Source organism: Ptychodera flava, chromosome 3 (genome assembly GCF_041260155.1).
Source record: "Ptychodera flava strain L36383 chromosome 3, AS_Pfla_20210202, whole genome shotgun sequence".
In the NCBI taxonomy this organism is placed as follows: domain Eukaryota; kingdom Metazoa; phylum Hemichordata; class Enteropneusta; family Ptychoderidae; genus Ptychodera; species Ptychodera flava.
The window spans coordinates 45,022,466-45,047,497 of record NC_091930.1 but is presented as its reverse complement, the minus strand read 5'-3'; the positions used below and the strand labels follow the sequence as shown (position 1 = coordinate 45,047,497).

At 36.9% G+C, this 25,032-nt stretch overlaps 1 protein-coding gene across 3 annotated transcripts; it reads right to left on the bottom strand.

The window, feature by feature from the left end:
* Nucleotides 1-24,782, bottom strand: LOC139130124 (arylsulfatase J-like). 3 transcript variants are annotated; one of them, XM_070695842.1, is made up of 15 exons: nt 24,497-24,782; nt 16,162-16,273; nt 15,392-15,443; nt 13,499-13,602; nt 10,455-10,561; nt 9,703-9,767; nt 9,166-9,267; nt 8,699-8,762; nt 7,893-7,990; nt 6,009-6,151; nt 4,797-4,858; nt 4,156-4,267; nt 3,644-3,687; nt 1,504-1,599; nt 1-1,129 (listed from the first exon to the last, which is right to left on the bottom strand). In XM_070695842.1, the coding sequence occupies exons 1-15, from the start codon at nt 24,627-24,629 to the stop codon at nt 954-956; spliced, it is 1,470 nt and encodes a 489-aa protein (XP_070551943.1). In that variant the 5' UTR covers nt 24,630-24,782; the 3' UTR covers nt 1-953. The 3 variants fall into 3 exon arrangements, with proteins under 3 accessions (XP_070551943.1, XP_070551944.1, XP_070551945.1); XM_070695843.1 differs by having other exon boundaries at nt 37-1,129; nt 16,186-16,273; nt 24,497-24,742; XM_070695844.1 differs by lacking the exon at nt 24,497-24,782 and having other exon boundaries at nt 37-1,129; nt 16,098-16,178.
* Between the last annotated feature and the right edge of the window lie 250 nt (nt 24,783-25,032).

Below are 25,032 nucleotides of genomic sequence, written 5' to 3'. Positions count from 1 at the left end.
CATAAAAGTATACCAATTTATTGAAGTAAGGATTTAAGGATAGAATTCAATTATATTTTTATTTCCCAATAATGATCGAAAAGAAAAATACAAACAAATACAGACACTTAAAGGTTTAGTAAATTGGGTAGGGACTAGAAAATAGTATTATACTAATCGAGTACAGCCCTCTTCACTTCACAGTAGCTGAATTAATCATTTCGCCATAAAGTTGATAGTTTGTAATATCTATATGTTACAGTGATCTTAGACTATTTAAACGATTCGTCATAGTATGATCAAATGAATAAAGTATAGTAAACAAAAGTATCGACCATCCTGATGACACGGCGCAGACGACAAATGGCCAAATTTTCATGACGCTTGTGATCAATGGCAGATTTTCATAGACATGATGTCTTTGTTTTCAATACGATATCTTTCTGTTTGTGCGTCACACTGAGTCTTAACCTACTCCCAGTAGAATATCCACAACAAGTTGCGAGTCTTCGGCTATAAGACCCCCCTCCCCCAAAAAACACTACAGTAAATAATGGTTATGTAAGTATATGCACAATGACACATATTGGTAAGTAATACAATGTCAATATTTTATTAAAAACTTTGCATTCTTCTTTTGAGCCACGCACTGAATATCTTCATTTTTCATGAATTTCCCCACTAGGAAAGGACAGAGTTGCCAGCCTTAATCCTCGAAAGACTTTTAGTGATATGCTTTACATCGACGAATTGTGCCAAGGATATTGCAGGAAAAGACACATTTAATTGATTGTAACGGTTGCACTATTAATTTCAAAAGTCACAATCAACATACACAGATAAAACTGTGTATTCTTAGTTTTGATCGATGTCTGCTAATATTGATTATTCTCCCAATCTTTAACATTATTTTGACCTTATGATAAATGTACAGATGGTGCTAAATAATCAAGCTATGAAAAAAACTAACATTATCAACACCATCCAGGGGACCATACTCCCCCAAAGTTTCTCGGCAAAGACTTTAGAGACACGTCTTTTTTGTCAATTGCTGGTACAACTTTTGCAGACTTTTCTTCCAACCGTCTTGTTAATTGGTTCACCTTGTCTGGCATCATTTCTGCCAAGTTAGTACGTTCACAAGGGTCATCTGCAGATGGGATAGAATTTAAAATTATCGTTAATAATAGAATATCCACGGCACATATAAAAGATATATTCTGTGAATATTTGCAAATATTCTGTAAATATTTCTATTATTTTTTTTTTTGAAAAAAAATAATCCTATGTAAGGTTATTCTTCTATGAATTGAGTAAAGGTACAGCAGTTTTATTCTTGTTTCAACATTATAATGATGTAAAAGCGATGCCGTATCGCATTGAGTATTATAAAAGTCAACGCACATGTGACAAGTTATTTGGAATTTAGAATTGACTGATACGTATAATGAATACAGATATCATCATTTCAGTTTGAATACTCTATTCTGAAGGTTAATGAGAGATATGGAAAGTGTACAGCACCTTTTAAATTGAACAAATACACAGCATCCTTCTTTTGCTCAAAACAAAAGGGACTTCCCCACTTTCCTTTTGCTTCTTCCGGTGGGATCCAACACGCTGAGAGAGAGAGAGAGAGAGAGAGAGAGAGAGAGAGAGAGAGAGAGAGAGAGAGAGAGAGAGAGAGAGAGAGAGAGAGAGAGAGAGAGAGAGAGAGAGAGAGAGAGAGAGAGAGTTTAATTTCTCACAGTAAGGCTGGAAAGTAAGATCGATGAGAAAGTTAAATGTAAGTTCAAGTGTAATTACTCTTTTTAGAGGTTTAATTTCTCACAGTTAGGCTGAAAAGTAAGATCGATGAGAAAGTTAAATGTAAGTTCAAGTGTAATTACTCTTTTTTTCAACTCAACAATTCAACTATTATTAACTATGCCAGCACCGCTTTCTACGATCTGCTGTCAAATCATCTCAAAGAAGACCTAAATCGCCCTACAAAGATCTGTAAAAAGCTGCTTGATGACAACCGTGATGAACTTGCGCAAAACTCAGAGGTATACAAAGATAAAGTTATCAAGTTGGCAAAGAAAATATTGAAAGATCCGAATCATCCATACAGAATACGAATACCTTCCAAGTGGTCGCCTTAGGGTTCCACGTTCTCGTACAAATAGATTTAAGCATAGCTTTGTACCAAGGTCAATCCGTCTATTGAATCAGTTGTAACCTGTTGTGTGTTTGTGTAAAAGTATGTTTAGGTAATTATAAGTGTATTTAGTCTTTGTGCATTATATTTTTTTCTTTTATTTTGTCTTCTGCCAATGTACACAAAATTTCGTGTAACTATTACATGACAAATAAAGAATGAATGAATATTACATAATAGATATTTTGGTCCCTCGAAGGAGAGTTTTAGGTTGAAAAGTTCCGTAAAAACCATCCAGGCCAAGTGCGATGCTGGCTGTGACGCCCTCCCGACTGCTTGCCCCATATCTGTCCATGTATGCTATAAAGCATGTTGCAAATCATTTATACACGATCGGGACGTGCTTTGATTTTACTGCTTTTTTGCTCATGTGTCGACGACTCGCCCCTCTTTTACTTTGTAATAGATGTTTTAGCGCTCTAGTTTTGTCGGCGGCAGGAAAAGTCCAGGCATGTGACTCTATCCGGCTCCCTTTCTGTTCTCCTGCAATGCAGGAAAATGGTAACCTCTTTCACAGTTCTTGTCAGATGTGCCAGTCAGACCAAGAGTGGTCCTTCTTTAACACAATAATTTAAATGTCGAACTAGTAACCAGATCGTTTTCAACCATTTATATCCAAATTTGAATCATTACTGGTGCTTTTAATTAACTTTAAAAGACGAATATTCGAATGCGGTCCGTGTTTGTAAATTTCAACCCTTTTCTATTTTACGTCCAATCGTCCTGTAAATTCAGCACTTTTACCGCCATTGGAAATTACCAATTTACCTTGACCACAATATTTAACATACGATTTGCAGAACACTGAACAGCGGCGAGACCATGGTATTGAAGGTCATTTTAGGCATAATTGAGAAGTATCATTTTGCTCATATACCACTAACGACTCCCCTATTTATGTTTTAGATGGGAGCTAACTCACACTCTGAGTGGTATCATCTGCCGGAGACAGAAGGGAATGGATCACCTATAGTATGTTCTTTGGTAACGAAAGAGCGTACAGTATGGACTAGGCGGAGTCGTATGCCCAAACCAGAACAGATCAGAAGTCGGCCGGCCGTCTGGAATGTGTTCGTGTGGTTGGTAACACAGGTATGAAGCTGCTGACAGTCGTTCAAAGTCTAACTTAGCCCCGGCAAAATGATTCGATAAGAATAGTAAACGAAGATGCCATCCTGGGGAAAGCCGAAGGATCATCGTCTTGACTGAATCGGATATTCGTAACGTACAGGGCAGACAAGAAGTAAGCAGCAGAGTCACAAAAAACACATGATAACGACGTCTGCGTTAGCGAATGCACAGGTGTGAGCTACGAAAATGGTTGGCAGCTCTACGAGTTTGTGTACCACATTTCGTTCTTAAATAAAGAACCGAAGATTCAGCTTAATGGCGGTCAATAAGAAGGTCCATACATGTCAGGGTTTTTATGCCTTTTTCAGGTAAACAAACTCATTTAGAACTTACCGTTATGTTGGTTCTTGCCGAGAAGCAGTTTGAAGTTTCCAACCCTGAAAGGAAGTTACAAAAATAATAATAAAGGCTATAGATGTGGCAACACAAATCTTTTTGAACAAACGAGCACGTTAAGTCTCTTCCAAAAAAACAAACGGACGTGAAGCTATACAAACTGAAGCCGTGTCTCACTGTGACTGTAAATGGGGCTTACCGAACTTTGAAGTGCGCCATATTTCTATACACAGGTACAAATCGGGAAATCGTCGAAAAAATGTGACCAAAACGTCGACAGGGCAAATTCGTTCGAACTGGAACATTCGAATATTTACTGTTGATTATATTATAAAGGCCTGGCAATAATTGATAGTAGAAATGAACACAATCATCAAGTACAGGGATACTGAGGACTGACCTTCAACTTTTGTATATAATGGCAAACCATGACAACTCCAGTGCTTCAAAACCAAAAAATAATGCAAATAATGCTTCATACAGGCCCTACAAAATTGGAAGTCATATACCTTATCGCTGCTAGTTTCCATTCTGGTATGATATTGTATACCATTTCATTTCTTGGAGACGGGGAGTTTGTAGACAATGCGTCCCATAGGTTTATGCCATCTATTTCTGGATCTGAATATAATAAATTGTAAATGACCCATTTTACGTACACATTCTTCTTCCATTCTTTGTACTCAGAAGACAACAGACACATGATATAAGGAGGATCGTAAATTGTTATACCCGTACTGCGTAATAATGTTTTGTTGGTAGTGTGGATAATGATCTTTGATCGCTAACCAAATGTAAATTGGTTATGCTATTGTTCTTAAAAATTGTAGTAGAGAGAACAGCTATAGTATTACTCAGTCGTCCCAACATTTGGGATATCAACTTTTTATTTTTGGTGAATGCGCTGTATAACATCCGGGATTTCAACTTTTCAATTGGTGAATACACTGTATCACTTTTATCCTTATCAATGACTACTGTACAGGACAATATTCTAAACATGATCTGATCACTGAAAACTATGCAAGTATTCGTACATCCCTTAGATTCGTCAGTGGGGTTTTTTAATGCATTTCAATTTCTTGCATTGTTACCGACAATAGTATGCAAGCGTGCATGTATTGAAATGCAAAATAGTGTAATCCTAAACCTTGAACTTGTCCACCTGCAATGCTAACGAGAGTCGGGTACCAGTCAACGATGTGCATCATCCTTCAACAAGAAAACAGAAGATGGGTTACAATTTTTTTGACTATATAATTTAATCAGGTCCTTGAATGGGTACGGCAACTGGAGTAAAGACCCTCTGAAGTTGTTTGCTCATTGATAATTTTCTTTTGACAGACATACATCGTTTTTTTTAGAGATGGACTTGGTACCCTACATATCGATTCACGTGTTAAGCGAATGAACTATAAATCGAGTGAGTCTTTTTGAACTGATCGCATACAGGAAAGTGAAAAATTACATGCAAATTAAAAAGAATTCTACAATTGACCAAGGAGATGATTCTAACAGTGCAATATTCCGCAGAATCACTCTGGGTTTTTAGTGTAGCATTTATTAGCCACTGATACATTATTGATTGCAAGCCAACATACCATTTGAGGAAGTATGCACCTCGAAAGTTAAAGACTTAAACTTTTGCTCAAACTTTCCTGAATGAAATTTTTCAACTATTCTCTTACCAATCGAAAATAAAATTGGGCGGTCACCGTGCAATTTGGAACTAGCGAAACAAATTACCCGACATTTTGCGTTATTTGAAATTTAAAATGACTGCCATTCCTGTGCTAGCTCTTTCTGGGTAAAAAATAAATTTTGAATTTTCGAAAAAAATAAGTCGGTGAAAGTTTATCTTTTTTCTTACTCCAATAGCTTTAAAATGAACTCGCAAAAATTTTAAATCAGAAAAGAATTGTATAAATTTGAGAGTCCGAATATCTGTCGCCAAGGCGCATTCTATCTTAAGGTAGTATGGTTCTCGAAACTGAGAGACTTAAAACTTTTGCTCAGACTTTCCTTTAAGAATATTTCAAACATTCTCTTTCAAAATCAAGAAAACAATTAGATGGTCACTGTGCATATTTTGGTAGTATATATATTAATCACCCAAGATCTAAAAATATTTGAAATTCACCCCTGTGTCAAGTCTAAGGAGAAAAATAAATTTTTCAATTATCGAAAAAACAAAGATGGTGAAAAGTTGTCTTTCACCATGAGCTTTGGAAGGAGTCCCCTCAAATGGTAGATTAGAAAAGCGGTGACGAAGTTTGAGAGTCAGAATGTCTGTCCCCAAGGCACATTCTACCTTTAGAGATGCAATTTCATATGTATAACCACTACCGTATCATTTACACACCCGTTATACGTATATCCAGTGTTCTTCAACATATTGCCATGGATGAAGCCAACGGCTCGTGTGCCTCCCTCAAATAATTGTTGTTTCATGCCGAGGAGTGGCCAGTTACTTCCCTCGTGTTTACTTAGCAGCGGGGCTCCATTCTGTGCAGACGAACACGACAAAACGAAAAAGATGTGGCAATTAAAATGACATTTCAAATGGCCGCGAACGAAAATGTGACGTCAACTGTATCAGCAAGGATTATAACTGCTGTTGGCAATAGTGCACTCTACAATGAAGTTCAATATGTCAGCGTATGCTTGATCTTCATACGTGAGTTGCCGTTTTAGCTCACGTTTTCACACATGTGCGCCTATGTCGCAGCGATGTTCGTCTGTGTGTGTCTATGTGTCTTTGTGTTTGTGTGTTTGTGTGTGTGTGTTTGTCTGTCTGTCTGTTAGCGCGAGATCACAAGAACGCCTGAACAGATTCAAGTCAGATGTGGTAGATAGATACCATATGCTTATGTCAAGAACTGATTAGATTTAGTTGGTGTGGCTTGCATATTCCATGCTCATTTGCATACTTAATGATTTTAGAAAAAGATCAGATATACAATAACGGCTGCACAGAATTTGATGAGATTTGCTTCAAGTGTTGATGACATGAGAGTTTATGCCCTTTGAATGACGTAAAGGTGTGACATTAAAGTTAAGTGCTAATTTGCAAATTTGATGAACGTTCCTGATAACAGACATATTTCTGAAGTGACTCGATCAAAATGAAGGAAACTTGTATATTAAAGATATGATTTCACATGACTTAAAGTCATTATGCATTTTTACTTCAGCCAATTCCTAATTTGCATATTTAATGAACTCACCTAATTAGGGTTCTATATCTTGATTTACTCGATCAAAGTTGACGAAACTTCTTATGTACATGATCGATACTATGATACAACATTGCTGAAAGTCATCAAGCATTTTTACTTAAACCAATGTCTAATTTGCATCTTTAATGAACTTTCATAATAAGGGATATATATCTGGATTGCCTTGTTCAATATTGGCAAAATTTGCTCTGTACATTGAAGAAACTATAATGATCAAAAGTTGGTTTAGATTTTTTATAACATCTAATTCCTAATTTGATATTCAACGAACTTTCCTAAATGGCGATGTATATCTGGATTTGCTTATTCAAAATTGACAAAACATGCTATGTACATAGACGTTACTACGATATAACATTATTGGTACCCTTTAGCATTTGTACTTTAGCTAATTACTAATTTGCGTATTCAACGAATTTTCCCAATTAGGGATATAAGACTTAAAGGACTATAAAAGAATAAGAAACTTGCTATATATATTGATGACGCGATTATGTTGTATACGTGAAAGATATTTTGCATATACATGTCAGCTAATTTATACTTAGTATATGTAATGAGTTTTCACAATTTAGCATATATAACTTGAAGGACTTGACTAAATGCAATTACACTTCCTTTATGGAGTGGTGAGACTATGACAGCAGTCAAAGAAATTTACTATTTTTATTTAAGCCAATTACATATTTCTTTCTTAATGACCCTTGCAATTAATCTGTGGTGAATATTGTTCATTACATTGATCATAACACTTTCAATGAAGTTGCAAACATTTTGCAAAAGTTTAAATTCAAAGACAAATGCAATAAATACTGAAACACTTAATTACTTTCAGTTCATATCTGGTCCTTCTTTTTATCGTACTGTAGAGCTGTCTGTAACAACGGTGTGTTTAATAAGTATGCAAGGGGACATATAATTGTGCATATATTTTCTATAAAGTTAGGGCGTTTTCGTTGTAGATGACTCTGCCCGTAATGATACTTTGATTTTATTGTTAGACTCACGTCTGATGAGAATATTAGTAGAGTGTTTTCCCACAATCCGTTTGTCTTCAGAGCGCGTACAACCTTTGCGATACCGTCATCCAAGGCAGTTACCATACCTTATGAAGCAAGAATAGATTGATTTCGACATCAACCATCAAAACCTGCGTATCAACGTTATGACGTTTGAGTTGGTTTCCCTGGGAAATGATATTTTATGATTCTGAAGTTAGTTTGCCTAATCACTGTGCAGTGACTTGTGTTGGTATTTATACAGAAAAACTGTAAAAGACATGCGCATAAACAATCAAAATTCAGTCATTAAACTTTATACATGTAGAAGCGTCAAATTTGACCTTGAAATAAATTGAATCATGCTATTGCATAAATGTACTGCATCAGGGGCAACATACACCAGGAAGTGAATTATAACGTTGTGTTATTGTAAACAACTTTTTTGATTCTAGTCAAATTTTAGATTATATCTCTAAAATGATAGATGAATCTTTATCAATTATATCTTGTGCACAGCAGTGATTAAAATTTACTATCACCATGTGTTCCTACTCTCAACCTTAATATCAGAACACCATTGTCAGACACGCCGCTTAAAGCAGGTGTATGCCACTCACAAATTTGCCAATTTTGTCGTCTTAAAGTCAAAGTCATTATTTAATCGCTGCTTGGCAATGTATGATATTTCATTTACCACCCCTGGTTTGTTTTAATTATGCTTAACTTGTCTTTGTTTCGTGTGTGAATTTACGGGCTACAGGATCATGATTAGTGCTTTCATTAATGTCAAACGTAGTGATACAAAGGCTTACCTAGTAAGGTGCGCCGTTTTTCACCTTTCACTTCCGGATACATGTCAAAATATTTTCTTGGAACCTGTAATGAAAAGAGTAAAAACAACGTGCAACTGTTCCTGTATTTTCTGTCTGTCTGTCTGTCTGTCTGTCTGTCTGTCTGTCTGTATGTATGTATGTATGTATGTATGTATGTATGTATGTATGTATGTATGTATGTATGTATGTATGTATGTATGTATGTATGTATGTATTTGCCTGCACACTGCACCACCAATTGTCTCAGTCGGTTTGTGGTTTTTCATCCATTCTATCTGTCTGTGAACTACCATTTATGAATCGCTCTATTTGTCTGTCCATGCAAATGTATCTTTCTATTTCTCTGGCTGACGGCCAAGATTATATGTACCCATGTTGTAATGAGAAAAACCCGGCTGAAATTCACTTTGTAAAAGCACATATTAGCAAAAATGATGTTTAAATACCTCCATTGGAGCGTGGACACTTTGGAAAGCAAGGTACATGAAAAACGGCTTCGCTTTGTCATGGGAGTCTATCATATCAACAGCTTTGTCACTGAATAGGTACTGAAAAATGAAAGGATTGTATGCGATTATACCTTCTTGGAGAGAGGAAATGGTTAAACAGCGACTCCATCTGCCCTATATAATTGTGGCTGTATGAAAATTTCAGTGAAATGAATGAAAATACAAGATTAGTGGACAGCAGCAATAATAAAGGTATAGGGTGCATACATTAAAGGCACACCGAGTAACATTTATTCCCGGTTAAGATATTTCAAACTGCAATGCTAAACTCTTAGGGACCTCTAAGGAGAGAACACATTTTCTTCATGTACTTGATAATCTGTATGCCTATGTACTCGAAGGACAGCTATTGCAACCATTTTTCACTACCCGTTAGAAAATTGGCTTACAAGAAATTTGCAAACAAATACCAGGGTTTCCATTCATTGACTCTTTAGCATCATCGTGACCTCCGTTTTGTTTTAGAACACTCACCGACGAATACGTCCCGTTTTGACTCCAGTCTGGGTTGAAGTTGTCGTGAAGGTCTAGGCCATCAACTAATTATAATAACAAAATAAAGTGCCTAATTAGGAATGTAGCTGGCAGATAGACATACGCTAAACACACGGGAAATTGGGACGTTTTCCTTTTGCATAAATATATACTTTTTCAAACTTTCCGTCAAAATGCACAGTGTACTACAGTCTTGGTAAGGTCGAACATGGTGTTTCCCAGTTATTATTAGATAACAACAATTACGTTAAAGTAGCATCCTGAGAGCGAGAATACGAAGATCTTCTCAGGCGACAGATGAAAGTAATATTTCTTTATTCGTGATACACTATTATACTTGATATCAGTCCAAGTGGCCCTGAACATGAGTTAGGTTTTTACAGTAAAATACTTAAACAGTAAATTTAAGGGTATGAGAATGATTGATTATGTTAAAATAAACTCTATTGCGGATTTCAGTTACAGAAAAGATACCTTTGAAACTCTTCCTGCCGGTGTTGTCATGCGTTTAAAGATATACAAACAATCGACGACCCAGTAACGTTTTTTGACCGGTTTTGAATTGTTCACGCATATATACATCCTCTCCGTGACTCACGTGTATGTCGTTAAACTTATCACACTCCTGTCATACTCCCGTCGCTGGATGATTTATCGCTAAACATCGACAAAGCTAGAAAACGGAACAAATTAGCTAATGAACTCGGCAATCGTTTACAATAGTTGCTTACCAAAGAAGTGAGTGTAATAGTCTTGACCTGCCAAGTAGTATCCGTAAAACTTGTCAAATCCACGCCTTGTAGGAGTGTATGCCTCTTTGCAATATCCTAAATGCCATCTGTGTATATAATAAAAATACAGTAAAACATGGACAAGAAAATCTGCTGACATTTTTAATGAACTCAGACACCAAGCTATTTACCAAAGCAAATCCTTTCTGAACCACCAACTAACACCATCCTTTAAATTCAGCGAGCTAGCTATCTCGCGGGATATTTATTTGCCCCTGCCTAACTATCCAATACCTTCATAACTAGCCCCACGGGCATATACGTGTGTAGTTACCGGCTTACACATAGGCACATCTTCTTCATTAAAATTGGAACTCGAGGACGCCGTACTAGAAGCAACAGGGCTGTGCTTACGCTCCTCAATTTTTTAACGTATACTTGTCCAAATGTAAATCTACAATGAAGTGCAACGATTGCCTGATGACTAGCGGAGTGAAGATCCGTCAAGGAGATTTAATGTTGTGCCAGAACTTCAATAAGAAGAGGTTTGGCAGGCTTTCGACAGACCGGGTCACTACACCAACCAAGATGGCCGACAACAATAGCGAAGTGAAGGTCATTGACGCCGACTCTGATCAACTTGAGCGTCTACTACAACCGGTTTTAGCACAGTTAGCGGAGATAGGGAGGGACTTACAGGATGTCAAACATCAACAAACACATCTGGCTCGCTCTATGGACTTTTCCAACGCCAAATTCGAGGAAATGTCAAACCGTATCGAAATCATGTCTCGGATCAGCCTACAACTTCAAGAAGACAATCGAGAACTGGGTCAATGTGTACGGGCACTGGAGAAGGAACTTGCCAGTCTCAACCAGTATCATCGTAGGGTCAATCTAGAAGTCTCTTGTGTCCTAGAATGTGACAACGAGGACGTTACCGCCAAAGTGCTGTCAATTTTAAGAAGATAAACCCGTCAATTTCATATAGCGACATTGACATAGCCCGCCGTACTAAAGCTGTTGACCAATCCAGTGCTAGGTCTTCCCGCGCTCGACCTAGACCTATCATCGTTAGATTCACAACCAGGAAAGCCAGAAACTCCATATACGGCAACAGAAGAAAATTAAAGGGTACCACTGCCAGAGATTTCGGACTTGATAGTACGTCAAAAATTTTCATCAATGAAAATCTACTACCAGCAACACGTCAACTACTATACGAAGTAAGCATATCTAGAAAGGGAGCCAGATACCAGTTCATGTGAACTTACAATGAGAAAATCTATATCAAGAAAGACATCAATTCAAGACCAATCATTATATCAAGAAAAACTGATCTCATCCGCATGATTTAGTACAAGCAAGAGACTTAAGAGACAGCCATTCAAAAAAATCTACTCCTTTTCTCTATTTGGTATGGCTAACATCCAACTACTACTTTTCTAAACCATGTTTGAAGATATTGATGTAATTGACAGTGAAATAGTAAATGTAAGCCACTACTCCCTGCCACCACATGATTTTGATGATTGCTTTAATTCAATATTTCAAAGGTCATTCTGCCTATCCAATGTCAATATCAGATCTCTACAAAAATGTTGACAGCTTAAAGCTACTGTATGAAGATATCATTCACTCTCAATTTGCAATAACAGGCCTTTCTGAGGTTTGGGACACAGATAATCTAAGTCTTTGTAGTATACAAGGCTACACACTAGACGTCAGTTCATGAGAATCAGGTAATGGTGGATTTGGTTGGGGCATACATTCACTCATCATTAGTTTGTAAATTGATTTAAAAGAATGTGATACATTCAGAGCATCTTTGGTTGGAGGTATCAGTCAATAATACTAAAATAATAATAGGAATCATCTATAGATAGCCAAATACCGATATCTCTGAGTTTCAGGTTAGTCTGCTTGATGTGCTGAATACGTTAAGACTTGATAAAATTAAATGTATTTTAATGGGAGATTTCAATATAGATTCATATGCCAGAACACATACAACTAATGCTAATTCCTATTTTACATCTCTTGAATGCCTTGGTTTTCACCAGTTGATTTCTACACCTACCAGAGTGACCTGCTCATCTGAAACATTAATTCACCATATCTACACCAATATTATACAGCATCCAATTCATGCCGGTACTTTGATTACATATATTTCTGACCATTTTCCAGTTTTTATAGTCATAGAAAATATCACGACAAATCTTTCAAAACAGTATAAAGTCTCATATAGAAATTACAAATTCTACAATTCTACTCGCTTCTGTGAAGATCTAACTCATGCTCCGTGGGATCGAGTTTATAACTGTAAGGATGCAAATGAAGCATATCATAATTTTCAGAGTGTTTTCGATGAGTTGTGCAATAGACATGCTCCCATTAATGTACAAATTCGCAGTACAAAGAAAAACCGGAAACCATGGGTCACTAAGGCAATTAAAAAATCAATTAATACAAAACACAAATTGTATAGTAAAAGTGCTCAAATCAAACTTTGAGGTAATTGTTGTTGATAGATATAAGAAATTTAGAAATGTGTTGTCTACTGTTCTTAGAAAAGCTAAACAAATGTATTACTACAGTATTTTTATAGAAAACAAGGGTAATACCAATGTAAGTGGAAAACTATCAAACAAGTCCTCGGAAGTCATGAGGAAAAGGCTAAAATGACCTTGCCAGACAGCCTACCCGCGATATACTTTAGTTTTCGTGTTACTTCTTTTTTTTCTTGCTTTAACATCAAATGGCTTTGGGGACGGACTAGACTAGCATTTCCTTTTCCCCATTTCCGTTTACCCTTTATCACAGCACAACTCAGATGTACATTCATTACTGAATTGTAATATTAATATGATTAAGGGTAATGAAGATTATTATTATAAAATCTTGACAGCCAACCAACAAACCTAGCCAGCGAGCTAAGCACCTACCTATCTACCTCGTGTCTACCTACACGGTATCTATAAATGCTTATCAATACAAAAAAAATGTCAATCGTTATGATGAATTAATATACTTGAACTAACTTTCCGACCATGTATGTTGAATAGCCGAGTTGATGGAGTTTTCTTGGCAGAGCGGTCAGATTTAATGGAAGCCCGTAAGGCAATTTGTTCCTTATTCCTCCGGTCTGAAAAAGATAATCGATTTTTTGAAGTTGATATGACACTAGATTTTCAAAACACACTTCCTCTCGTGAATGTAAAATAGATTTTCTCTTCCAGAATTTGGATAAGCTGTTATCAAGAGATCAGGTATAACATCTTACACATAATGCGCAAAGCACTTTGACAATATGGAGTTTATGCTTAGCACAAGCACACCGGTAGAGTAACACCCTTCGTTTTGTACTTTAATGCAATTGCCGTCTTTCAATGTCATTAAATTAGTTAAAATCCCAACAATTGCCACGGATGAATGGATGGATTGATTGACAGACGGACGGACAGTAAGAAAAAGAGATAGTGGATGAAGTAATGGATAGATAGATAGATAGATAGATAGATAGATAGTTAGATAGATAGATAGATAGATAGATAGATAGATAGATAGATAGGTAGATAGATAGATAGATAGGTAGTTAGATAGATAGATAGATAGATAGATAGATAGATAGATAGATAGATAGACATACAGACAGACAAGACAGACAGACACAGACAGACACAGACAGAGACAGACAGACAGACAGACAGACAGACAAACAGATAGATAGATAGATAGGTAGGTAGGTAGATAGGTAGGTAGGTAGGTAGGTAGGTAGGTGGATGGATGGATGGATGGATGGATGGATGGATGGATAGACGGACGGATGGATGGATGGATAGATAGATAGATAAATAGATAGATAGATAGATAGATAGATAGATAGATAGATAGATAGATAGATAGATAGATAGATAGATAGATAGATAAAATGGAGAATGACACACTGATAAATAAATACAAACACAGATACATGTACACAAATAGATACACAGAAAATAGATATTACATTGAAACCTCTCATGGAATTTCGATAATTAAGTATTGTTGTCGAAACATACATATCACTGCAATTCTATTCAGCGACAACTCGTATGTTTTTGCATTTTAAACCGGTTACATATTAACACTGATTAAAAAATATATAATACTTACTGTATAAACATGGATTATTGTCTGTATTTTAGCTGAAGAGTGCATATACAGATGAATACAGTCATATAAAGTAGAGACAGACAGACAGACAGACAGACAGACAAACAGATTGATAGATAGATAGAAAGGTAGGTAGGTAGGTAGGTAGGTAGGTAGGTAGGTAGGTGGGTGGATGGATGGATGGATGGATGGATGGATGGATTGAGGATAGACGGACGGATGGATGGATGGATAGATAGATAGATAAATAGATAGATAGATAGATAGATAGATAGATAGATAGATAGATAGATAGATAGATAGATAGATAGATAGATAGATAGATAGATAGATAAAATGGAGAATGACACACTGATAAATAAATACAAACACAGATACATGTACACAAATAGATACACAGAAAATAGATATTACATTGAAACCTCTCATGGAATTTCGATAATTAAGTATTGTTGTCGAAACATGCATATCACTGCAATTCTATTCTGCGACAACTCGTATGTTTTTGCATTTTAAACCGGTTACATATTAACACTGATTAAAAAATATATAATACTTACTGTATAAACATGGATTATTGTCTGTATTTTAGCTGAAGAGTGCATATACAGATGAATACAGTCAAGAATCCATTTTTTGTATTCAGCAAGCCTGTATTCATGTGGATTCATGTGAATTCACATGTATTATACTAAAATACAGGCAACTCATTCATGTGAAGTTATCTGAATTATTGGGTTTTCAAGCAGCAAGTGATATCTAATTCACGCTGTTCTTACCTGAAAACCAAGACGATATGAATAGTATCCAGTCATGAATGCCGCCCTAGATCTGAAATGACACATAACACAGTCAGCATGTAATTAATGAGTACTAGAAGCCCCTAATAAGTCGCTGATTGGACTCGCCGCTAATGGGTCTTTATTGATTTTAATTTTCAGATCATTCTAGATATTATATCAACTTGCATTTTAAGGAATTCAATTTGTTTAAACAATCTGTTTCACCTGCCCCATGCATTGCGATAAATCCTTAATTCTGTTTATCTGAGTAAACAAAATGACAGAGAGTAAAAAAGTGCGGCCATTTTCTTCAGTAAGACCTCGATGCACTCAGATCCTATGCAAGACGGATGCGAAGGACTCTGCGTTGATTGAGCCACTTTGACTTTTTGAAGTATAGCCGTGCACTCTCCTGAAGCCAAAAAGAAATTGAAAAATAAGCACATTCTTTGGCTCGTTGAAGCGACACTGTTCAAACTGAACAAACTGTGATACAATAATAAAGTCTCTGTTAACTACACTACAGTCGTGGTAAAAAAACCAATAAAAAAACCCATTACAATGCCATGAATATTATGGATAAATATTATGGATAAAATAATGTTAGACCGTGTGTTTTCCTACGTGTTACTTTGGCTAACACTAAACTACATATCATGCAACACCTTTTTGTAAATTATAATGGTTATAGATATTTACATACAGGGTAATGAACTCTATTCAAAGGATTGCGTTGATCTTTATAATGAACTGAGAGCTACACTCACGGACTGCAAGATTGCGACACATACGATTGATTTAGAATGACGCCCTCTCTGGCGAGTTTGTCGATCGTTGGCGTGATGAGATAAGGATTGTTGTAACCAACGTCTGCCCAACCTGAAATAAAAAGCGACGAGAATAACTAAACATGACCTAACGTGCGGACATGCTTGTTTATCGAAAGTTTTTATCTCAGGTTTAAGTGGTTATTGTTGGTAATTGGTAGCATGAATAATATAAAGGGGCGACGTGTTAAACATTTACGTTTAATTATTCGCAAAATCGGATAAAACAGGTCATTAATTTGCGAGACTTTGCCCTGCTGAGGTGGCTTCCCTCTCGCCCGAATCAATTGACAAACGTTGTCAAAAAGGTTATTTAATTCTTCTTCTTCTTATTATTATTATCATCATTATTATAATATTATTATTATTATTTTGCAGTGTACGAAATGGTCATGCAGCTGTATACCTGTCACCCACAAGCAGTTGCATAAATGCCATAATAGTTTAATGATATTAACGTAGCAGTGCAAGAGGGTCCATGCCGAGTATTGCCGCAAGATACTGTCCGGCCAGAGACTGTTTCAACACGTGAAAATCATTGTTCACCAGCTTATTTTATATGCATTTACGAATGGGTTTGTCTGAACTCTTTTATTTCGGGGATCAGATATGCAAATCACCAGCTATTGTTCATGACTGAAGATGTTAACTTTGATTACCAAAAGATAACCTGTGTTAACAATTCAATCAGTGAAAAGAAAGGTTCTCGTGTAGGTTTTAAAACTGCATTTCTGGTAAGTTGAATGATGATAAAAAAACTTGGTCTGTAACGTAACCGTAGACTCAAGAAGATACCAGGATTGGATTTTAAAATTTGTTATTTTACTGAAACGGAAGACCGTTGTGTCATTTATGCCTTAAGTTTAAAGTATTAAACAGTTTTTGCAAAACGACATGCATGACGTCACATTAAACCGTCTGGCATTCTACTTATCCGACGCCATGAGGTTAAGAGTGCGTCATAGTAATACGATATAAAGGAGCACACGTTACCGAAACGTGCGACAAAGATCATCATAGAACACAATGTATACGGCAAAAGTATGCAGAAAGTATCAGAAACAGAACAGCTGGCTGTTTGCACCCAAATGTGAACATTGACACAAAAAATAACGATTAATGGGTGCCGTACTGTCCCTCCAACTTTAAGAGGGACTACGGATGTTCCTATTAATTTATTGTAAAAGTTGAGGATCACATGAGCATGTAATGTTTAAGGAAACCTTTTCTACGTATGATCAAATTACTGAGCTTTCGTGTGTGTTTAAGTTCAGAGCAAATTGGTTGTATGTTTTCTACTATGAAAAATTTGGGTGTCGTTGGCCAATTTGTAACCTAACGATTTCAGCAAGTTTAAAACAAAATAATTCATCATCATTTATGTATCCAGCCAATGATAGTTACGCTAGGGCAATTGTCATTAATTTTCGGAGTGGAATGTCACATTTCCCATGATGCTCTGCCCAACGGCAATCTGGCTCCATTTGAAGGAGTATCAATCGGATATATTGAACGTTGACAAAAAACCCTGCAAATTCATTGTCTGTTCAGGTAACAGCACTGGTAACAAACAAGCGTAATGGACTTGGAACCAGACTGGTCATCAGCTAATCCTAATCGATAAGGATCAGTAAGCACATCCATGAACTTCTTCTCCCCGGCAATGGAGGAAAACCGCACTTGATAGTCCTACGTCATGGCTAATATCATACTTTGCTAATTTACATGAATACATAAAGAGTCGGACGGACAGGACAATTCCTTCCGGTAATTTTTCACATGTCTGAACATGCGTTGCATCGATATGGACGATATGGTGAGTTTTCTTTTATTGTGGGAAAATATCCACTGTACATATTATGTATGTATACCAATATTGGTGAAAAAGGAAGAATGTTTTACAATAGTCATAAGAAATAGGCTTGCCTCATCTTGAAAGTAGATACTGCCAATTCTCAATTCACCCGGATTCTCAACCATATATGACGGTTCACCTTTTTCCATTCTCAATATCGTTATTACTCAATGGTTCGATATAAAATTCTGCAGGTTAACAAAAAGTGACGATTGAATCATCATTTGACAAAATATATAAGAGTATCACAGCATTTTAGTAACATGAATAAGAGACCAGACCCTGCACTAGTGTAAATTTTTTAGCTTCGTATTCTTGTACTTATTCTAATTCTGACAAACCTATAAAAGTCTCCTTATTTACGACAATAATGTATGGGAGAAACTGGAATAGCGCCGAATATTAACAAGTTAACATTTGAGAGAACAGTGACAGATCAGTTTGATGCTAGGCCATTCACTTGGATTGTGTATTCATATGAACAAGCAAGGAGCAAATAAAATACCTAGATGTTGGAAGGTCGACAAAGCCTTCACAAATTGTTTACATACACAGAAATATTTCGCTGTTTTACGTAAGATTGGTAGTATAGCACTCTTTTCACTTTGGTCACCGTGCAGAGTAACGATGTGTATGTGAACATCATCTCCACTGCCAGGCTGTTGTGATGGTAATTACTTAAACGCCATACTTAAAACCCTATGATTTATGGCAACAGACAAAGCCTCATTGCATGGGATTCAATAAATCCAATTTTGCAAAGGTTAACCTTCTCTACACAATATGTATTTGTTGGCTTGCAAACATGTGATATTGATAATATTTGGGGACACTGAGTATCCGTTGGTTTTATGCTTAAGCAATAAATCCCGCTGCAGCTGGTTATTCCCGACATTATGGCATAATGCGCGACATATGGTACCAATCGCAAGTCGAGAGCTGCATTGGGCGATTTACACCCACAACCGGCCTGTCAAAGGACTTATTGCTATTATAATTGAATTATGATTTGAAAGTTGTTTTTCTCTGTAGATTGTGAAATTGGTAAAAAGCACAGTAAAATGTGATGAGCCCTCGTCGAACGCAAGTGCCGCGACGGAGACCAACTATTTATAACGAGAGAGATACGCTTCAAGCGTGCTCGGCTATGACAGTGACGTAAATAAAATTAATATAGTAAGGCGCAAGGTTAATTTTATACTAAGGCATTTTTAAAAGCAATTGCTTCACGTTGATACTGTTCTTTTCATTATAATAATGTGATTAACTATTCAATTAGTTCTGCTGCCGATTGTTCCAGCTACACCTTTATAAACGTAACATTTCATGCAAATTAAATGGCCCTTTAGCGCTCAGTCTGGAATTTTATCATAGACGGCGCGACCCCTTGTCCAATCAGAACGAAGCATTAGCAAATTTGAAACAATGATATAATTCTATGTAACTTTTATAACTATAATTCTACATAACTTTATCACTATCATACATTGATAATAATAGAATCTAACTATCCAAGGGACCTGGGATCAGATTTCTCACATGAATTAGGGATATGTTCTCTAACAATGGCAGCAGACGACTCGGAATGTGAGACAAAATATCCCAAACAAGTGTGAGAAATCTGACCCAAGGTACCTGGTGTGTGAGATTCTTTTTCTCACATGAACACAAACTGCGTTAAATTCACACTGGAAACAGTGAATGACAAAGTGTATTAACGACTATCCTACTCCGTGGCCATCTAGCATTCCACAGACGTCACAAATCTCTGTGACGAGTTCCACTGCCGATACAAAGCGACAAGAATAATTAAACATGACCTTACGTGCGGACATGCTTGTTTATCGAAAGTTTACTATCTGGTTTAAGTGGTTATTGTTGGTAATTGGTAGCATGAATAATATAAAGGGGCAATGTGTTAAACATTTACGTTTAATTATTCGCAAAATCGGAAAAAAACAGGTTATTAATTTGCGAGACTTTGCCCTGCTGGGGTGGCTTCCCTCTCGCCCGAATCAATTGACAAACGTTGTCAAAAAGGTTATTTATTTCTTCTTCTTCTTCTTCTTCTTCTTATTATTATTATTATTATTATTATCATCATTATTATAAAATTATTATTATTATTGTGCAGTGTACGAAATGGTCATGCAGCTGTATACCTGTCACCCACAAGCAGTTGCATACAATACCATAATAGTTTAATGATATTAACGTAGCAGTGCAAGAGGGTCCATGCCGAGTATTGCCGCAAGATACTGTCCGGCCAGAGACTGTTTCAACACGTGAAAATCATTGTTCACCAGCTTATTTTATATGCATTTACCGATGGGTTTGTCTGAACTCTTTTATTTCGGGGATCAGATATGCAAATCACCAGCTATTGTTCATGACTGAAGATGTTAACTTTGATTACCAAAAGATAACCTGTGTTAACAATTCAATCAGTGAAAAGAAAGGTTCTCGTGTAGGTTTTAAAACTGCATTTCTGGTAAGTTGAATGATGATAAAAAACTTTTATAACTATAACTATAATTCTACATAACTCCACACTATCATACATTGATAATACTAGAATCTAACTACCCAAGGGACCTGGGATCAGATTTCTCACATGAATTAGGGATATTTTGTCTAACAAGGGCGCAGACGACTCGGAATGTGAGACAAAGTATCCCAAACGAGTGTGAGAAATCTGACCCAAGGTACCTGGTGTGTGAGATTCTTTTTCTCACATGAACACAAACTGCGTTAAATTCACACTGGAAACAGTGAATGACAAAGCGTATCAACGACTATCCTACTCCGTGGCCATCTAGCATTCCACAGACGTCACAAATGCGAACTCTGTGACGAGTTCCACTGCCGATACATAAAGTTTTAATACGGACGAGATATCAAACGGAAAAAAATGGGTATGCAAGTGGCCTATGTCCACCAGTTATTTGGAAAATTATCTAAATTCTTGACAATGCTGTCGTCTGCCACTGTACTCTGACCTGCTTACTTTGTAGTTCCGGTCTGTTGTTACTCATCATGCCGTTGGATAATATTTTGCACGTGGAACAAAAGACTGTTTATCATCCAATCAGAGCTCGTGTAATATATACTACAGAATGTGGGACGATTTCTGAGAATCTGGGATCGATTTTCCCCACACCGTCGCAGTGGCCAGGAATTTGAAAACAACTAAAATCTCGCAGGCGTTGTCTACTGATAGCCGTTAAATGTAGTGGAAAGACCTGACGGTGAACAACGCTTGAATGTATGTTTCACTAACATACTGATTTTGCCGATATTTTAATACTAAGCCAGGTAAGGTCTGGTGCAGCAGACTAATTGCAGATTAGTGTTAAGGTTACGGAAAACATACACCTAAATAGTAATTACAAATGAACGTCCACAGACCTTAGTCATTACGGTACTGTTGAACAACTTTTCATAAGGTAATGATTCCTGTCTGGTAACCTAATCTAGCACTCTTGGTGTCCGTTAGTGGCAGCTGTCGTGTGTTGGTGTGTTGCAGGAACATTTCAGTATGCTAAATTGAGAACCCTTTTCAGCATAACATAAGAATTTCAATGTTGGAAATGATTTTTATTATGAATAAAAGATAAAAGCAACACTGCGCATCAGGCTGTGTTTGCGGGCAGATTGAATAGTTGCCAGTATGATTAAAATAAAAAGTATAGACATTTTACAAATATCCTAATATATCATACTTCAATACTTACTATACTTTTGATTCGCCTAGTTGCTCTGATTTTAGCGGGCATAGAATCCCGGTACACGATCCTTTGTACAAATAGGTATGATAAACTTTTTACGTCGAGCTGTCAGACATACGATACAAAGAATTATTATTATATGAACATGTTTACCCCTGGAAAGACTGAACGGGGTTAACATATAGAGAAGGGGGATAAAACTGTCCGCAGCTGTTGCAGTTTGAGTACTTTGTGCAACGAAATGCCTAAATTTGCCTTGAAGTGTTTAAAGAAATAATTGACAGCAGACCTACACAAGGACAGTAGAGCGGATAGAAGTGTGGAAACGTTATCCTTGTAAGAGGGTCACATCGTGTAAGGTTAACAAAATGGCTATGCAACACGACATGCTCTTAACAAAGCGTTGCAGAACCATTTAGTATAAGTACACAAGTACAGTACAGTATATCATATCACGATGCAGGCGTATGCGAGTATGGTGCATTAATAAAAATAACAATAGCTCGGAATCGCCAGTCGATGTGCCGAGTTATTCATTGTTGTTGGTGACCAACTAACCCACACCAACCTTGAAATTTCAATTCTTCCTTGTTCTGACGGATGTCATAAAACACTGACGCGACCCGATTTGAAGCGTTCCAGGTTGCGTTTTGATTAGGAATCAATTCGTAAACTGCACTGAAAAGTGATGCATGGTAATTCGGACAGATACAAACTTTTGCGAAGTTGCGATCCACTGCACGTCTTTTGTCTTGTCTCGCGTGAATGTACGTGAAATCGTTTCCAGACTTGTTGGCAACACGCGATGCCTCGTATTCATATCATGCACGCCATAGTAGCAATAGTTTTTTCATCACAGACTAGTTGCCCGTACGCTTACCTCCAGTGTAGGTACACTGACATCACTTTTGCCGTTACAATGTGCCGCTGGATGATATACTAGGCTGTGCTTGCATAGCTAGTATATCGTAAACAGCCGAGGGTACCACATAATAAATGCATTCTCATAAAAGTGAGCTCACACCAGCAGCGAAGGAATCTGACAAAATGCAGTAAATCAGGTGACAGTCTGCTTTAAAATGGACGTAAACTACAGGTATCGCCTTGATTAATCAACACTGAGATAATAAGCTACCATTTATAGAACTGACACCCTTTCGGGCACCTATAAACTATCGAAATATCGTTAGTAGTAGGCCTCCAGTCTTATATCACAGCTTATATCCCAAATGCCTGTAAAAACGCACTGAAAACGTTATGCAATACAAGGTTTCATCAAATTACTCTTTCCCGGTCCACTCACCGACTGCACCGAGGTAGAATGCGCGTCGAGAGCAGATGTTATCTCTCAAATTTTGCAATTCTTTTCTGATGTAGAAGTGTCTTTATAGTTTTTTCAAAATTCGAAAATTGTATTTTCCCCCATAGAGTCTACACAGGGATGTCGGCTATTTCGCAACTCAAATATCGGTATATTTGGTAATTTCTTTCTCTAGTTCAAAACTTTGCACGGTGACCCCTTGTTTTTTTTTGTTCTAGATTTCCTAAGAGAATGGTTGAAAGTTTCATCGAGGAAAGTTTGAGCAAAAATTAAAGTCTTTCTCTTTCGAGGCGCAGACTACCTTACGCAGCGGGTGTAGGATATTTTAACAGAACTATGGCATGTATCTAACTAAGATTACCGAAAGGGTTGCAGGAACAAAAAAAATGCAATGCTGTTGATAAAAAAACAAATCAGTCTGTCTGTCCGTCCTGATCAGACTTTACGACGAATTCGTCATGGCGTATTATTATATTTTCAATATTGCTAACATTAATTTTGTTAAAATGACACATAACGTAATCGATCGAAGCAAACTTGATTGATTACATCGTCAGATTAAATGATGGCGTAGTTGTTAGTCTTTGGAAGAGAAAACACCCAACGTTTGATGAATATGCGAGAAAAGTACGTCCGAATTTGATGTGATACAAAATTAAAATATTTAGATGTTTTTCGATTTAATTTTTGACCATTTTAACAAAGCACAGTTCAGCGTTGAATCAACATTGAAATGTACTTCAATCACTAGGACTATATTTCAGCTGTCACTTTTTAACAATGTTCTAATTTTCTAACTGTACTTTGAAACAATATATCGTTCGTGAGAGAGAGAGAGAGAGAGAGAGAGAGAGAGAGAGAGAGAGAGAGAGAGAGAGAGAGAGAGAGAGAGATGCTTTCTGAATATAAATACAACTTCAACCTAAAGGGGATATCTGTATGTATTTTGACGATGTTTGCACTATGTAAAATCGATCACAATAAACTCCAATGAAAATGTTATGGAAACTTGAATTGTGATTGTTTGAACATTTTATTTTATTTTATTACTCATCCGACAGGCGAACCAAAGTACAGGACGAGATACCCATAACCCACTAACCAATGGAGCAATGAGGAGTACAGTGTAGAAGACCATGCTGGAGTCTCGAACTCACCATCCTCTGACAGTGAGTCCGTTGCTCTGGACTTACAGGGTCCCGGACTCACCATCCTCCGATAGTGAGTCGGGTACCCTTTAATTGCCTCACGGTGCCCCATCATTTCCGAATAAACTTTTCTCTATTTTCGTCTGGATAAATGAAATAACAGTGAACAGGTTAGCATGTTTGGATATGCGATGTATGTTGCCGCACTATTTAATCCACTTACCTAGATCGTCTGCGAGGATGAAGATGATGTTGGGCTTCCTCAGTTGCCCGCCATGATTTTTCAGGGGGAACTGCCACCAGATATAGCCGAAGGTAAATAGGCTCAAAACAGCTAAACGACTGAACGCACGCATCGTTTGATAGAAGTTCGTGTTTTCCTTCTCCCTGTCGTCATGAAAAAAGTTGCAGATGTTAGCAGTGTTCAATTTTCGGTCGTTTGCGAAGATCTGAAGAGGCGCAGAGGCGTGGGGTGGATTAGCGCGTCACCTGTCTGTGACATCTACGATGCGAGATTAGTTATGACATGTGACCATTTAGAGCGTTAGCATTCTTTGACAAATATGTTATTAAAGTATAATAAATTTTTCACACAATCCTTAATACATACGGTCATTCATGCATTCAAGATGTTACACTGTACCACAATTTCACCAAAGTAGAAAGTTACATACATAATAGTTTCTGAATGAGCATAATTGTAATATTTGGTAACGTTAAGATAGTATGCAAATCGACAGTCAAAGACTCAAAAGCTTT

Excerpts from the sequence above, each read along its gene's own strand:
- LOC139130124 (XM_070695842.1), bottom strand. The coding sequence starts at position 24,629 with ATGCGTGCGTTCAGTCGTTTAGCTGTTTTGAGCCTATTTACCTTCGGC. Across the intron at positions 10,562-13,498 it reads TCAACATACATGGTCGGAAA|ATGGCATTTAGGATATTGCA; the intron begins GTTAGTTCAAGT and ends TTATATACACAG. Across the intron at positions 8,763-9,165 it reads GTGTCCACGCTCCAATGGAG|GTTCCAAGAAAATATTTTGA; the intron begins GTATTTAAACAT and ends TTTTCATTACAG.